The sequence below is a fragment of the Brachycentrus maculatus genome, unplaced genomic scaffold, assembly GCF_059751285.1.
Source record: "Brachycentrus maculatus isolate JH-2025_06_01 unplaced genomic scaffold, ASM5975128v1 h1tg000533l, whole genome shotgun sequence".
NCBI classification, from domain to species: Eukaryota; Metazoa; Arthropoda; class Insecta; order Trichoptera; family Brachycentridae; genus Brachycentrus; species Brachycentrus maculatus.
In genome coordinates this window covers 112501-131739 of record NW_028281279.1, presented here as the reverse complement: position 1 = coordinate 131739, position 19239 = coordinate 112501, and the positions used below count along the sequence as shown (strand labels likewise).

Genomic DNA, 19239 nt, shown 5'->3' with positions numbered 1-19239 from the left:
TCTCTCTTTGAAAACACCGTGTACCTGGAAAGATTCTTTCTATTGATACGACCCATCTGTTGTTTTCGGTGCCATATTCAAGTAAGTAACATGTAATAACACAAAACTACAGCCAATGAGTTGTTTGGAGGATAGATATTCCCGGAATACAAAGAGCTTTGTTAAAATAAAATGAACAATTGATTTACAACCTCGGACCCAAACGGCCGGACTCGCAACAGAGTGGTCACAAAAACATCGTTGCAAATATATTTCAAATGTTTCTAACAAAAAAAACTAATATGTTATCGTGTTACATACTAGAAATAGGTTGTCTCAAAAGAATGGGTGAAATAATAATATTTTTTTATCTTTTAAGAAAATTATGTTTACTTTTTTCAATCCCAAAGAAGACTATTGGTCGTAGGTAAATCCAACAGGAGTGCAAAGTGTTAAATTACATATCGCTCACTCCTTTCAAGAACGTCATAAATAAAAAATCGTCAATTTTCAGTTTTACATGTTTTCGGAATGCCCAGAAAATGTACAATATCCCAGCAAAAGAGGCATTTTTTAAACTTAATATTTACCCACTACAGGGTAGAAAGTGTTGTTTTTGCATTTTGAAGAAAAGGTATTGTTTGATTATTTTTTTAAATATACTTAATATTTTTCAAATGGAGAAAAAACCTTCAGGTTTTACCTAAAAAGATCTGTTGCACAGTAAAAAGTTCAATAAGTGGCTTGATTTTACTTTACTTTCATACATTGTATTATATTTTTAAACTTGATAAACGTTCTCCCTGAAAAATCAAGTTTTTTATTTATGACGTTCTTTAAAGGAGTGAGGGACATTTTATGAAAATTTGTAATTGGAATGTTACAATTATCTGTTTTTTGTTACTTATTAATGTAAATGTATTTATGTAACTGTTCTGTAAAATATCCAAATAAAATAAAATAAAATAATCGTTACTGTATTCACTACCTACCACATATAATAAAACAAATGACAAATGCACGAGTCCCATTTTAAAAGTTGATGGATGATAACATCCTATTCTAATACTACATGAGGATGAAATTCAATTACCGCAGTGTGTTTATTATTTATTAGTCGTGAGATATTTAGATCAATGCAATTTATTAAAAGACCTCGCGAAATTTCATTGGACTTTCAAATATACGAACGGTTCAATGATACTGTGCAAAGATGAACACAACTACTCGCCCATAGAAAGGTATTTTGCAAAGCTAATAATAGATATCCTTCTTCCGCCCGGTCGTGCAATAGTAGGTCAAAAGACGATGTGATGGGCCATCTTTGTCTAGCGATTCTTACATCGATTGTCTATTAGCGACTGGGTCTCGGCTCCTATCACCGTAATACGAATATAAAATTTACATACAGTTAACATAAAAGTCCGCCTCCGTAGTGTAATGGTCAGCACGCTCGACTACCGTTCTGGAGGTCCCGGGTTCGATTCCCAGGGGGGGGTTAACATAAAATTAAAAATTATGTTAATAATAAAACCCTTATCCGCACCCCGATGGTGCATAGGGCACTGCATCATATAAACGCAGTGTTATCTTGATCGTTAACACACGAAGGAAAGGTGATCAGCCCTCCGCTTCAGGTACCAGTCCAGGGTAATATTGAATAAATATTAGAGTGATAAAATCACTTTTATTTATTAGACCCACCTCTGGGAATCGAACCCGGGACCTCCAGAACAGTAGCCGAGCGCGCTGACCATTACACTACGGAGGCGGACAAAATAAATATTTTATTATAACTTAATTATAATGTCTACTGGTTTCATTATCAGTGTTGATAAAGTAGCAGTTAGCTTCGAAACCGGTAGACATTATAATTAAGTTAAAATAAAATATTTATAGTGATTTCAAAACAAAGTTACATTTTAATTATAGGTAATAGGATATGTTACCTTAATACATTAGTGCGAATTTCCGAGCGATTTTCATCACGAATCTCTATATTATCCTTGTCCTTAAAAGGTGAATGTCCCGTGAGGTTGACAACCCGACGACTCGTATAACTAAATAAGGAAATACATTCTTTTAACTGTAATACTAAAGAAATAATTATTATGTATTTACAACGAAAGAGAGTGAATGAGATTTTTTGCGACGATTAATTTAATTAAAAACCACAAAAATAAAGGCCATGATTACTATCCGGAATGGAATTAAATATGCTTGTAGCGTGTCAAATTACAATGTAAAAAACATATAAGGTTTAAAAAAATCATGAAATCGGAGTATGACAAATATTATTTTGCAAAGGTTGCTTTTACATCTTTACTAAAAAGCTATTTATAGTTAAAAAGGCTGAGAGTCAAGGAAATCGATGTTTCAGATTGACAACTTTACATAAAAAAAAGTTTTTAATATATTTTGAGATATTTATTTTCAAATTGATTCTTTATTTAATTGAAAAATTTAAAGAGTGCTCAAAGAAAACTTTTTCACTTTAAAATAGTGTTTTTTATTCGTTATAGTTATATACGTTTAAAATCATATTATAACAACATTTAACAATAGAATATTATTATGTATGTATATGTCGGCCTCCGTAGCATAGTGGTTAGCACGTTTGTACATCATTCTGAGGTCCCGGGTTCGTTTCTCAAGGGGATCAAAATAAATAGTAACTAACCCTTTGCACTCTAAAGATCGTATTGCACGTGCAAACCACCAACTCGATAAAATTCCGTAACTTATCACTGCATAATTGACTAACATCATTTTTACAATGATTAAAGAAAACACTTGTTTTTTACCACTTGAGTAAACACTTTTTTTTACTCATGTCGTAAAAAACAAGTGTTTTCTTTAATCATTGTAACATGTCTTACCACAGAGTTAATGCCGAAACAATAAATAAAATAACATCATTTTTGTTTACCTACATTGAATATTAAATAAAATGCCATTTTTGTCGCCATAGCGGCGGCATACATGTAAACCATGCATGCCGCCTCTATGGCGACGCTCGAGTGCTAAGGGTTAAAATGGATTTACTGTCTCACCTACCGTTCAAGTCCCCTTAAACTGAGTTCTGCGTTATACGTATTATAGAGGCCGTTTCTATGTTGATGTATTTTAAGTTTAAAATTAATTGAAATAAGAATCATTTTGGATTTTGGTTACACCATCTCGTCTTGTATCGGCCTTGAAAATTTGCTTTAAACTACTATTAACCCTAATCTGACGAAGGTCTAACTTCGGGGACGCATTCGCACCGCAGATTTTGAGTTCAACATATCCCAGATACTGCAATCTAGACATAGAGTTGTGAGGTGCCAAGTATCTACTAAGGAGGAATTACAAAATATCTGTAAGGTAAAGAATCCTATGATCTTCCCTCGGTTTATCTCGGCAGAGAAACATTATTTTTTTGTTTTTATTTTTTTAATAGAGAAATATTTGTGTTTTCATATTATTATTTGAGATCTCATCAAAGATGAAGAAGAATATGGAAGTCTGGGCATTTACGGGGCTGACGACCGTCATAGGCTGGTTTAAGTGATCACTTTACACACGTGTAACATTCACCAATTCTACCCATTATTGACAACCACACTACTCAAATTCTTGGAAGTTCTGTATATATGAACCAATTTAGAAACCTTGTTGTTGAATCACTAGAACTTCACTTGAGATATCTATTGGTGAGATGTTAAGGAGCTTTTTATTAAGCACAAACTCTTATATTAGTATATGAGGTCCGAATCCTGGATTATAATCACACACATGAGAAACGCCAGAAAATACCATTTTCATTTTTATTATTTAAGCTTATAATTTGACCAGACAATTTATTTACAACATTTTGATGAGATGTCAAAAAATAATATGAAAATAACTACTGTAATTGGAGATAATCCAGATTTTGTGAACAAGTGTTTGGACACACTCAAAATGTTATATACTTTATTTATTGTTTCGGCATTAACTTTGTGGTAAGACATGTTACAATGATTAAAGAAAACACTTCGTTTTTTACCACTTGAGTTTTATTATAGACTACATGTTTCAGATGTTAAACTTCCATCATTCAGGTTTGTATAATAACTAAAATATAAAATTGTTCTATAAATAAGGAGTGGGGAAAGTAAGGGGAAGGGGTTAGTCAAGGGACGGAGTTTGAAAACAAATGAAAAATGGAAAGCAATGGTGAAAATTTTTGAAACAATATATTGTTTTTTATTAAATAATATATTGTTTCAAAGTTCTTCACCATTGCTTTCCATTTTTCCTTTGTTTTCAAACTCCGTCCCTTGACTAACCCCTTCCCCTTACTTTCCCCTCTCTTTATTTATAGAAAAAATTTATATTTTAGTTATTATACAGACCTAAATGATTGAAGTTTAACTTCTGAAACATGTAGTCTATAATAAAACTCTTTAATCAATGTTATATACTTGTAATATTTTTTTATTCATATCCAATAAAACGTACTTTTGCCGCTAAGTCTACTAAAAGACATTCGATATAATCTCCATATCCAAGTTCGAGTTGCGTCATACAGCGGCGGTTCATTGATTTCTTAATCTAAGTGAAGACGCCATAAATCTTCATAAAATGGCTATTTGCGCAAAGTTATTCATTAATAAAATGTATTAGGGTCACAGACGTAGCTGTATTTTTCACCAAATCCAAGGTTCAAACGAACAATAACAAACAAAATTCATTGGAAAGTTTTTCTACTGTAACCTTGGCTGTACTGTCTGCATATATTATAATAACATATTTTGTTGGTTACATAAAAGTATTGGTTAAACTCTGACAAATCATAATATTAATTATGATTGAGAATTTGTGCTCATGTGCACGGCATTTCGATGCTATCGACTACACCTACGTCTAAAGAAAATTTAGGACATGGCCAGTTCGTGATAACAAATGAGCAGGTAATTTTGATAATATTAAAATAATTGAAACCATACAAAGGGTTACTTCATTTTTTGTAAGTATTCCTTATAAGGATATACACAAAAAAATCGAGGATAAAATTACATATCGCTTACTCCTTTCAAGAACGTCATAAATCAAAAAACTTGATTTTTCAGGAGAACGTTTTTAAAGTTAAAAAATATAATACAATGTTTTAAAAATAAATATCAAGCCACTTACTGAACTTTTTACTGAGCATCAGATCTTTTTAAGTAAAAATTTGAAAAATATTTAGTATATTAAAAAAAAATTAAACAATTCCTTTTCTTCGAAATGCAAAAACAACACTTTCTCCCCTGTAGCGGGTAAATATTAAGTTAAAAATATGACTCTTTTGCTGGGATATAGTACATTTTCTGGGCATTCCGAAAACATGCACAACTGAAAATTGAAGATTTTTTATTTATGACGTTCTTGAAAGGAGTGAGCGATATGTATATAAATAACTATTACGAAATATCTAATAAAAATGTGTGAACACATACACATGAAAGTTTGCTGTGTGAATAAAACACGAATAAAACAAAAATGCCTTTTATAAGTCATATTGAGACACTATAACGAATGTTGAAAAACTGACCTTAATTTGTATAACCTAACTTAACCCTTTACAGTGTGAATTACAATGCCAATTATAAAATAAATATGCTTCATTACAAAATAAAATAAATTTTAATAGTAATACTAAGAAATTATAGTAGAATGTGAGTTAAAGGTTGATAAATTGACTTCCTACCAACCCAACATAATAAAAAAATATGATCACCTCCAAAATGGACACGGCTCATAATATCTCCGACATTCACCGGTATCTTTTATTATCTTTTGTAATGCGGTAATGGGGACTTGTTTCACACATTGTGTACATTTGTACACGTACATTATACGAGTATGTAGTATAGGACTAACAGTTACTGGCTTAGTTTGATTAAGGTCATCTTGAAAAAAAACAAAAAAAAATATATCGATTTTACTTTTGCTACTATGGAATAGTACATATTTATATGCAATATATCGCTCACTTCTTTCAAGAACGTCATAAATCAAAAAACTTGATTTTCAAGAGAATGTTTTTTAAGTTTAAAAATATAACACAATGTATTAAAAATAAATATCAAGCCACTTATTGAACTTTTTACTGTGTAACAGATCTTTATGGTAAAACCTAAATGTTTTTTCTCCATTTGAAAAATGTTCAGTTTATTTAAAAAAATAACTAAACAATACCTTTTCTTCAAAATGCAAAAAAAACATTTTCTGCCCTGTAGCGGGTAAATATTAAGTTAAAATATGTCTCTTTTGCTGGGATATAGTACATTTTCCGGGCAATCCGAAAACATGCACATCTAAAAATTGACGATTTTTGATTTATGACGTTCTTGAAAGGAGTGAGCGATATGTCAATTATTAAAAAATATTAACTATTTTTTAACGTTTTTCCAGTTTTTTGCTAGTACAGAAGAAAACATGCATTTCCGGAGAAATACGTTTTATTTCTTGTATTGAATATTAAATTCCATTTAATTTTTCAATTACTAAAAGTTAAATTACTTTACAATTATTATGTCCACATGTTGCTACAATTCGATAGAAACCTTGTTTACTGTTAAGATATTTTGTTTTCATTAATTGATTCGGCGGTCACTTTGCGGTAATATCTATCATGTATCCATTTTTAATTAAAGCTTTACTTGGTAAATACCACTTTTTATAGAAATAGTTGTATTAAATTGTTTTAATTTTTTCAATTTAAAAAAAAACTTTTCATGATTTTCGAACATTTTTATTACCTAACCCTTATCCGCACTCCAATGGTGCATAGGGCACTGCATCGTATAGAAGCAGTGTTATATTGACCGTTAAATACACGAAGGAAAGGTGATCAGCCCTCCGCTTCAGGTACCAGTCCAGGGTAATATTGAATAAATATGACAGTGAAAAAATCACTTATATTTATTTTACCCCCCTTGGGAATCGAACCCGGGACCTCCAGAACGGTAGCCGAACGTGCTGACCATTACACTCGGGGGCGGACTTTTATTACATATTACTAATATAAAAAAAAATACAAATATAATATTACTAATATAAAAATAGTTTTTTAAAAGAAATAAACCGCAATGCCTCTACTTTAATAGGCTTGTCTGCAGGTAGAATAGGGAAGGTAAATGTGAAAAATACATCTCAAACACCCAGAACAAAAAATCTTTCTTGAATTTATTTTGCACTTGGCGGGGATTGAACCCGCGACGCCGATTTCGCAGTCGAGTGTCTACTCAACAACGCCACGGCGCCTGTCAATTCATGGTTATATGTTTGGTAATTTATTCCGCAATCGATGAGTGATTCCTCTTTATCGATGCGTCACATCTGCGTTGGAGCTGGCAGGAGTATACGGAATCCCCCCCGGGCACGTTTGGTCCGGCCTTGCGTTGGCGTGTGGCGCCTCAGAAAATGATCAAAGTCATGCTCCACTATCATCAAAATTCTTATTTACAGTCATTAAATCACTATTAAGTGCGCTCATTGATCGTGTGCTTAGGATCAATGAAAATACCTGTTACTTTTTTGAACTTCCATTGAACTATTGACTTTGAAATCCGAGCGATTAGGTTCTATTAACTGTAATTGCAGTGAACTGATGGGGAGTTTAGTAAAAAATAAAACAAATCATTTATATTAAATCCACAAGTCGTTTATATGTATATACATATATATATATATATATATATATATATATATATATATATATATATATATATATATATATATATATATATATATATATATATATATATATATATATATATATATATATATATATAAATATAAATATATATATAATATATAAACATATATATATATATATATATATATATATATATATATATATATATATATATATATATATATATATATATACATATATATATATATATATTTATATATATGTATATATATATCACATAGTCAATGATAACGTTTTTGTAAAAAATGCACTTGGTCAATTTCTCCTGTATGACTACGATATGGAACGCGAGTAATCCAGGGTAGGCACTACTATATATATATATATATATATATATATATATATATATATATATATATATATATATATATATATATATATATATATATATATATATATATGTATATATATATATATATTATGTATGTATATTAATACCCCTCATGTCTCTTCTTCCAACCCCGAGGATTCCGGCGCCCCGGAAGGCCGCTGACGACCATTCACCGACCATACTCAGCGGAACTTCGAGACGCCGGACTGACCTGGGAGGAAGCCAAGGAGATGGCGCGTGACAGAGTGACTTGGAGACGACTCGTGTTGGCCATATGCTCCACCTAGGGAGCGAACATGGAAAAAGAAGAAGAATATTAATATATATATATATATATATATATATATATATATATATATATATATATATATATATATATATATATATATATATATATAAATATAAATGTATATATATATATATATATATATATGTATATATATATATATATATATATATATATATATATATATATATATATATATATATAAATATAAATATATATATAATATATAAACATATATATATATATATATATATATATATATATATATATATATATATATATATATATATATATATATATATATATATATATATATATACATATATATATGTATTTATATATATGTATATATATATATCACATAGTCAATGATAACGTTTTTGTAAAAAATGCACTTGGTCAATTTCTCCTGTATGACTACGATATGGAACGCGAGTAATCCAGGGTAGGCACTACTTTTCTGCCGATATATAATATAAAAAATGTCCCTTAGTGTGTTTTAAATTTGGACAGCCGTACTGCAGCTATCTTGATTACAAATGTCATATATGATTGACGTCCGACGCCACTTGCAAAAATTGTGACATCTTCCGATAGGGTGGTTAGATTTGCGCCACCCTGTACATATTTATGAATAAAAAGGGCGATATTAAAATAATTTTGTAGAGAGCTAGCGCGGGTATTAATAAAATATTTACATCAGAAAAGAAAATTTTCTTCGGGAGGAGTATCGCAAACCTTACAATTAATTATTGATAAAACCTCTATTTGCAATTTCAACACGCGCGTTGTGCATATTAAATTATTTCACAGGAAGATAAATGTATTCATAGGGAAAATAAACTAATGAACTGCATCGATATTCCACGCGGCAAGAAATGCAAATATTTCTGGACAGAAGACAATTCAAGAAAAGTGGTCAACGATTTATATATATATATATATATATATATATATATATATATATATATATATATATATATATATATATATATATATATATATATATATATATATATATATATATATACATATATATATATATATATATATATATATATATATATATATATATATATATATATATATATATATATATATATATATATATATATATATATATATATATATATACATATATATATATATATATATATATATATATATATATATATATATATTATATATATATATATATATATATATATATATATATATATATATATATATATATATATATTTATATATATATATATATATATATATATATATATATATATATATATATATATATATATATATATATATATATATATATATATATATATATATATATATATATATATATATATATATATTTTTTTATATATATATATATATATATATATATATATATTTTTATATATATATATATATATATATATATATATATATATATATATATATATATACTTATATACTTATATAAAGAATTATTATTAACTAAATTAATTATTATTTTAATTATTTGATATGGTTTACGTCTATGATTCCTTTTTATTGGAGCCAGCGCCATCTATACAATGCTTGACATATCAATGTACATAACGATGTAACAAAGTCTTGATTCGTAGGTACCTACCTGCGTAGGTAGTACATAGATTAGTACATAGTACATTGATAGATGGCGCGATATTTTTTGTCGAACATAGTTTCAAAACTTACCCATAAATACCGAAGAAAAAAAAACTACTTTTTTTTCTTATGTATTATCTCTATAAGTAAATATATGTCTTGGGGACATTCGACGAAAATAAATTAAAAATTTATGTAAGGATAATTCTTAAAGGACAACATTTTGAGTGTGTCCTAATACTTGTTCACAAATCTGGACTATCTCCAACTATAGAAGTTATTTACCATTATCACTTATTAATTAATAATCATTTATTGCATCTTACCGTCTGCGTCTGGAGGGCAGTTTTGTACATACTGTTTATAATATTTATTTTGTATGTATATTTAGAAGGATATGAAAGAATGTTGTCTGATATACATACTTATTTTACGTGATTTTCAGATAAACATACTTATACGGATATCGCTCACTCCTTTCAAGAACGCCATAAATAAAAAAAAACTTGATGTTCCAGGAGATCGTTTTTGAAGTTTAAGAATATAATAAATGTATTAAAAACAAATATCAAGCTACTTATTGAACTTTTTTCTGTGCAACAGATCTTTCAAAGTAAAACCTGGAAGTTTTTTCTCCATTTGAAAAATATATAGTACATTTAAAAAAATAATTAAACAATACCTTTTTTTCAAAATGCAAAAACAACACTTTCTGCCTTGTAGCTGGTAAATATTAAGTTAAAATATGCCGCTTTTACTGAGATATTGTACATTTTCTAGACATTCTGAAAACATGCACAACTAAAAATTTACGATTTTTGATATTTTGATATATAGATTTGAAAGGAGTGAGCGATATACTCAGGTGTTAATTTTTAATCAAAAAATAATTTTAAAAGGATAACATTTTGAATGTGTCCAAATAATTGTTCACAAATCTGGATTATCTCCAATTGTAGGAATTATTTATCATTATCATTTAATAATAAATTATTTACAACATTTTGAAGGTGTCCAAATACTTGTTCACAAAATCTGGATTATCTCCAATTACAGGAGTTATTTTCATATTATTTTTTTTTTGACATCTCATCAAAGATGAAGAAGAATATGGAAGTCTGGGCATTTACGGGAATGCCCAGACATCCATATTCTTCTTCATCTTTGATGAGATGTCAAAAAATAATATGAAAATAGCTCCTGTAATTGGAGATAATCCAGATTTTGTGAACAAGTATTTGGACACACTCAAAATGTTGTAAATAAATTATCTGGTCAAATTATAAGCTTAATAATAAAAATGAAAATGGTATTTTCTGGCGTTTCTCATGTGTGTGAATATAATTCAGGATTCGGATCTCACATACTAATATAAGAGTTTCTGCTTAATAAAAAAAGCTTCTTTACATCTCACCAATAGATGTCTCTAGTGAAGTTCTAGTGATTCAAGAACAAGGTTTCTAAATTGGTTCATATATATAGAACTTCCAAGAATTTGAGTAATGTGTTTGTCAATAATGGGTAGAATTGGTGAATGTTAGTTACGCGTGTGTAAAGTTATCACTTAAACCAGCCTATGACGGTCGTCAGCCCCGTAAATGCCCAGATTTCCATATTCTTCTTCATCTTTGATGAGATGTCAATTAATAAATTATCATTTACTTTGCGTCTTACCGTCTGCGTCTGCAGGGCATGTTTATACATACTGTTTTTCATACTTATTTCGTTACGATTGTGATTCATACAATACTTTGGTAGACGCGAACTTACTATTTATTTTCTATGTATATTTAGAAGGATATATAAGAATGGTGTCGTCCAGAATGCATTTATTATTAACCCCTTTCAACTGTCACGCGATTCTTCGTCTTCTCTTCTCATTTAAAATTCCTTAATATATTTATTCTACATCGACACAACACGTGTACAAACATTTTCCCTTGGTTTTTTCAGCAAAAGGAATATTTAAAGAGACAAGCGATAGAAATAAATTCAGTTCAAGGGATATCAATATTTTACTTAAGACTTGGTTATACAATAATTGCGGTCGGAATTGTATATCCCTATGAATAAATAATGAAAGCAAGAGAAAATGACACGTCAGTTGACAAAGCTATCAAATTTATAGTAAAAATTAATAAACAATTGTCTATCCTGGATTTCTACGGAAATGTCAATTTTTTAACCCTCCCTTCCCGGTGATGTGTACCTTGTATACATTGCTTCTAAGAACCATTAACATCTCTATAAATAAAATAAATACAAGGCTAAGATTTTAGGTATTCCTCCATAGCATATTCACGCATTGAATTAAAAAATAATATTAATAACAAACAGAATTTATCGGGCACATCAGAGGTATTTCGTAAATATCGGAAACAAATTCGCATATAAACAGTGCGTGAAGACTGTGCGGAAACCGCGACACTATATTCGCATCTCACTCTTGCATACTTGCACTGTGCAAGCGTGAGTAGCTTAAAGCTCAATGTTCTCTGGCTAGCGGCTAGCGGACTAGCGGAACTCGGCAGTAGCTTTTGGGCTCCCGACAAGAGTGGACCTATGCTTGTTCCGTGAGCGTCGCCATATTTTTTTTTTATGTTTTCAGCAAATAAATCTAAATTGTTTTAATTCTTTACTTTATTTATAATTGATTTAGGGGGTTAGCTATGAATAATCGTATTTTTCCGATTTAAAATCGCTAATTTTTTATGTGTAGTGACTACCCAACGCCGCACAGTGGGGTATATTAGCGATCTGGGCGGCCAAAAGTCACTTTTAAAAACATTGTCGCAGGTGTATGAAAAATATATCAACATGAAATAGAGTATTTTGTTGATCACATGCAATAATTGTATCCCCCCCACGCTCATCTCACGTGTCTAATGGTCAGTCGCAAAGTTGTTGTTATTGTGAGTGCACGTGTTTCTCTTTCGCTGTTCGTTTAGTACGCAAACATTTCAGTGATTATTATTAATTTTTTGTATTACACGTATACAATTAAATAATGGATTGTGATCAAACAGGTAAGATAGTGTATTGTACATAGATTTAAGTTGCAATAGCTAACATATTTACTAAAAAAAACTAATTTAAATAAGTGCCTTTAAATGGATTTTTCCTTCATTTTTTTTTAAATAAAGGATATTTAGTTGTGCTTCCGAGTGTTATCCGGCTATAATTTTGATTGTATCAAATAGCTTAGCCCTCTTTCTTTATATAAATTGAAATTTTTTTTGCAGAATTTTGCTCTTTTGCAAGAAATCGCTCTTTTAAGATGAGTCAGCACAATAATGAAAACTGAACTACGTACAGTTTTTTATCTTTAAATTGTTACATTTTTATTTTAGGACCAGTAGATGTTAGAATAATGACTAGAAAACAGTTATTTATTATCATGCAGCAACAAAATGCTAATAAAATTAATGAAAAATTAGAATGCTTGCAAAAGTACCTTTTACAATTAGATAATTTTTCTGACGAGTGTGCAATGAAAATTAAAAACGATTTTTCGCATTTCAAGTCTGAAATGAAACGAAGATAGACTAATGCACTCAGAAAAGAGGAAACTTTCTTGATAAAAAATGAAAATTGGCTTGACGGAACTTTTACAATTCCTTGGGTAATGAATCGATCAGGACGACCATCAAAGTCGTTTGGTGAATCAAGTCAGAGAAGCAAAAGAAGGAAAACTGAAGATTTGCGCAAACATATTGAATTAGATGTGCTCACCCATGCTACTCGGTCAAAGTTAGGAGAAAGCGGGATGAGAGATGCTTCTTTGGTGTTGAAAGAAATTATCTGTACACCTAAGCGTGCTACCAAATATAAGAAAGCGTATTCTCGTTGCCAGCAAAAAAATACCCGGATAACGCAATTGACTCCATCACAAGCTTTATCTATTTTTGTTGAAGCCGATCTTTCGAGAAGGCAATATGAAATAGTAAGGAGTTCTCATAAAAAACTATACCCGTGTTACAGTATCTTACAAAAAGCAAAACTCGAGTGTTACCCTGCTAAGGAAGCTTACAGAGTAACTGAAACTTGTGCCGAAGTAAACCTACAGAGTTTAATGGATCACACTACCACGCGACTATTGACACATTTAGAAGAATGTTTACAAAATTTTAATAAAAAAGAAAGAGAAACATTAGTTTAAATGTGCAAGTGGGGTTGTGATGGAGCACAACATGCTCAATATAAACAAACGTTTTTAAATGATGCAGACTCCGATGCAAACATATTTAAGAGTTCGTTTGTGCCCCTACAACTTATTTGTTCCTTGAATAATAAGGTTATTTGGCAAAACCCAATTCCTTCTTCACCACGTTATTGTCGTCCAATAAGAATACGATTTATAAAGGAAACAAAAAAATAACAAATGAAGAAATCGCTTATATTAAAAGCGGAAGAAGAACTGTGTCCGGACGAGGAACCATGGCCATCTTTCTCGGACTAATATTTTTTAAATTATCTACTACGATTTGCATTTATTAATTTTTTTTTTTTTTTTTTACTGATAAGTAAAAAATATCTCCATATAATACAATGAATTAGTCAAAAGGCATATTTGGAATCGATTTAGAACGAAAAATAATATTGGCCGCCCAGATCGCCAATATACCCCACTGTGCGCCGGGACGCGCGTTTTTATTTTAGCATCGGAAGGGAAAGGTAAAATAAAATGATTCTAATTAGAAACAGAGAGTTCAATAGAAGGTATACAGTTGACAAAAATTGGTGAGGCAATAGGGCATTCAGATCTACCAAGTTTAGTGGTGTCTTATTAGAAAATATTTGCAAGAAGAAGACAAATAAATGAACTATGTAATAAATCGTGGTTGATATAACATACTGAATCCATTGTATATATTGTATTGCATTGATTAAAGAAAACACTTCGTTTTTTACCACTTGAGTTTTATTATAGACTACATGTTTCAGAAGTTAAACTTCCATCATTCATGTCTGTATAATAACTGAATGATGGAAGTTTAACTTCTGAAACATGTAGTCTATAATAAAACTCAAGTGGTAAAAAACGAAGTGTTTTCTTTAATCATTGTAACATGTCTTACCACAAAGTTAATGCCGAAACAATAAATTAAATATTTGAATTTCAAACAATTTATGCACAACAAATAAAATGACTTATTTATTCAATATTTTCATGGTAAACTACATGGAAATAATGTATATTTGAGCTTTTTAGGCATGGCCTGTGTCAAACTTGCATGTACAATTTAAAAACTTGCAATCGTAATTTTTCAATTCTTATTTGGTGTATATAAAAGAAGAAGCATTTAATTCATGCCATAATTGTTTATTTATTATTATTAATAAATAAAAAGAGCATTTTTTTTGTACATAGTTACATTTTTTTGATAATATGTATTACAGCTCTTTAGGCATAGCCTGTGTTGAGCTGAAATACTTACATGTTGATACAATATATATATTTTTAATTACTAGATTTAATACATTACATACATTAGATACAATAATAATTTACAATAGAAAGGTTTTACAGTAAAATAATTAAGCTTGGACTTTTAATTAATTAATAAATTCTCTTTCTACCTTGTCTCTACCACTGAGAAGCAACCATCGACGGACACTGTTCTTAAAAATCGAATCTGTTGTTTTTTTTCAAGGGTTTATATTCATTATTTTATTATTGCCATACTAATTTACTATCCTTTTAAGGATAAATAAACATAATATGCTTTATATCCTTGTACCTACATAAGAGGCAGGGAGTTTTTTTGGCAACTAATAATTATTTAAAAAAAGGAAAGTACGGATATGGAAATACTTCACAAATCTGGATTATCTCCAATTAGGAGTTATTTGTTAAAAAACATTTGTTATAAACTACATTTTGAGTCTTTCCAAATATTTGTTCACAAATCTGTATTATCTCTAGTAAGGAGTTATTTTTTTACATTATTTTTGATATCTCAAGATAGAAGAAGAAGATTGTATCCATTGTATTGTTTTTGGGGATCAACACTTTTAATTAATTATGTAGTTACTATACTAATTGTATATTTTTAAAGATAAAATAACATAAAATGCTATAAATCCTTTTACATAACAGGCAGTGAGTTTTACTTGGTAACTAATAAATATTAAAAAAAAAAGTATCTACGTTGAATGAAACTTTATGCAATGGTAAAGAAATAGTTGGTTGATAAGAAAATAATTAAACATGAATTAAAAAATTAAGACATCGAGAGTTTCGAGAATTTCGTAATGCATTTCCAAACCAGGATAATACAATAATTTTTAGTTTCATATATATATTAATCCGCCTCCCTGATCTTGGCATTTCTCAATCTATCTCGAAGAATCTTGCCTGTTATGCTTCTCAGAGTCTTCATTTCTGACACTCTAACAAGTGTATAGTAAAATAACAAGTATACGTAGTGAAATGAAAGCGTCCGTAGTGTTATGGTCAGCACGCTCGGCTACCGTTCTGGAGGTCCCGGGTTCGATTCCCAATGGGGGTAAAATAAATATAAGTGATTTTTTCACTGTCATATTTATTCAATGTTACCCTGGACTGGTACCTGAAGCGGAGGGCTGATCACCTTTCCTTCATGTGTAAACGATCAAGATAACACTGCGTTTATATGACGCAGTGCCCTATGCACCATTGGGGTGCGGATAAGGGTTTATTATTATTATATTATATATATTAAGCGTAAATTATTATTATGATCGTCGGATAAAATAAATTATAATTAAAATCTTATCTCTCAATAGCGTGATCACATTATATAATAGTATGCAGAAATTTAATTCATTTAAAACAACAAGCGATTGAAACTATACAAATATATGTCGACAAGGTTTTTCATTGTTCTGTAACTATCGTTATTGTTATATATGGAAGTTGTGATATCCATAATCGTCCAGTCGCAGATATTGCATCTGCTGGGTGATTATTTTATTTTTATGTTTTGGACCTGTGCAATTTTAAAACGATTTTTTTAAATATGTTTTATGCATCATTTTTAATCGTATTAAATTTTCTATGTCTTCGAATATCGGCAAATATTGTAAGCATGAATTTAATGTACTTATTTAATTATTGTTATTAAAACCTTCTTTTAAACCAATTCTTGATCAATATTGAATTGAATGCCCAATTCTACATTTTTTGCTTTGTATTAAATTAATAAGGACTTAAAACGACGTTAGGAATAATAAAATATTAATCTTATCTAAATATTTATATGCAATATATTTGTCCGCCTCCGTAGTGTAATGGTCAGCACGCTCGGCTACCGTTCTGGAGGTCCCGGGATCGATTCCCAAGGGGGTTCAAATAAATATTAGTGATTTTTTCATAGTAATATTTATTCAATATTACCTTTGACTGGTACCTGAAGCGGAGGCCTGATCACCTTTCCTTCATGTGAAAACGATCAAGATAACACAGCGTTTATATGAAACAGTGCCCTATGCACCATTGGGGTGCGGTTAAGGGTTTTTTTTATTTTATTATTAAATCTTTATGAAGATGGGAGTTGCATTTATTATTAACCTTGCTTATTATGTACAAGGTTTATGAGTCATTAAGTGGATTTTCGTTTCTTCTGGTCAAAAAATGATTTATTTTAATCTGTTTTGGGAAAAGAAGGGATAAACTAGTGTGGACTAATCAGGAACTACTCAGCATTTGCTCATTGCTGGGAGGAGATTACGTTAAACTCCTCAGGAGAAGCCGGACTATAGACAGTCGCCATCAGGCCTTCCGTTTCACTATAAGAGGGTTCGGCATTTTGTGTCCCAGCTTGGTTTAATGGTACCAATATCCAAGACTATTTTTATCATCTATGATATCACATCTTCTGAGAGTTCCTTATGAACTCGGATAGGTCCTCACCCAGGCTCCTGTAATGCACCCCCAACTATTGCCTTTAAAAGCTGAAAAGGGGGCAAAGCATCAAAAGGTGAGAGACATCTTGAGGTGTCTCATCATCATACCTACAGCTGTCGATCTCGGAGAGCATGAAACGATGCAGGTAGTTCATGAGCCCACCATGACCCGTAAGGTTTTAGGTGAGCTCAAAGCCAGGTTTCTGCATTCTCTTAAAATCAAGGGCATGAAAAATGGCCGGTAACAACATTTCGCTCACTCCTTTCAAGAACTTCATAAATCAAAAATCGAAAATTTTCAGTTTTGCATGTTTTCGGAACGCCCAGAAAACGTACTATATCCCAGGAAAAGAGGCATATTTTTAACTTAATATTTACCCGCAACAGGGTAGAAAGTGTTCTTTTTGCATTTTGAAGAAGAGGTATTGTTTGATTATTTTTTTAAAATTTACTAAATATTTTTCAAATGGAGAAAAAACCTTCAGGTTTTACCTAAAAAGATCTGTTGCACAGTAAAAAGTTCAATAAGTGGCTTGATATTTATTTTTAAAACATTTTATTAAATTTTTAAACTTTAAAAACGTTCTCCTGAAAAATCAAGTTTTTTGATTAATGACGTTCTTGAAAGAAGTGAGCGATTTGGTTACCTGTCCGGATAATCGAATAACAATAACAGATCTTCCTTTATTGATCTCGAGATTTGGTTTTGAGGAGCTCGATTGAACATATTAGTATTCTAGAACTAAGGGTAATTATTATATTCCAGGGACCAGCTGATATTTCCATAGAGCGGTTTGATGATTGCGACAATCCGGGAGAGTATCCAGCCGCAATGGGCGTATCCATGAATAAAGTCAACCGCTCACACGCTGGGTTCACTGGCTGCCTGGATTTAGGTGTCCCAATGGACGAAAACGTTTACGTGAGTATCTAAAAAATTAATTCTGAACAAAGCTTGTAAAATTAATCAAATACAAACTTGATACATGGAGCATGTAGAAGATAAGGTATTTGTCGAAACCGGTTGGAATAATAAGGTTTACAACATTTTGAGTGTGTCCAAATACTTGTTCACAAATCTGGATTATCTCCAATTAAAGGAGTTATTTTTCATATTATTTAGTTGACATCTCGAATATAAGAGTTTCTGCTCAATAAAAAAGCTTATTTTCATCTCACCAATAGATGTCTCTAGTGAAGTTCTAGTGATTCAAAAACAAGGTTTCTAAATTAGTTCATATACAATATATAGAACTTCCAAGAATTTGAGTAGTTTGGTTGTCGACAATGGGTAGAATTGGTGAATATTACACGTGTGTAAAGTGATCACTTAAACCAGTCTATCCCCGACTTCTATATTCTTCTTCATCTTTGATGAGATGGCAAAAAAATGTATGAGGGATTATACCTTAT

At 30.3% G+C, this 19239-nt stretch overlaps 1 protein-coding gene across 1 annotated transcript in view; it reads left to right on the top strand.

Annotated features, from left to right (window-relative positions):
- The first annotated feature begins 4823 nt into the window (after window positions 1-4823).
- LOC148301652 (uncharacterized) overlaps window positions 4824-19239 on the top strand; it is a 17864-nt gene continuing 3448 nt past the window's right edge. The window contains exons 1-2 of the mRNA XM_088272919.1: window positions 4824-4916; window positions 18593-18748. Of these exons, the coding sequence (XP_088129045.1) occupies window positions 4848-4916; window positions 18593-18748 (225 nt within the window). The 5' untranslated portion in view covers window positions 4824-4847. The remainder of the gene's footprint in view (window positions 4917-18592; window positions 18749-19239) is intronic.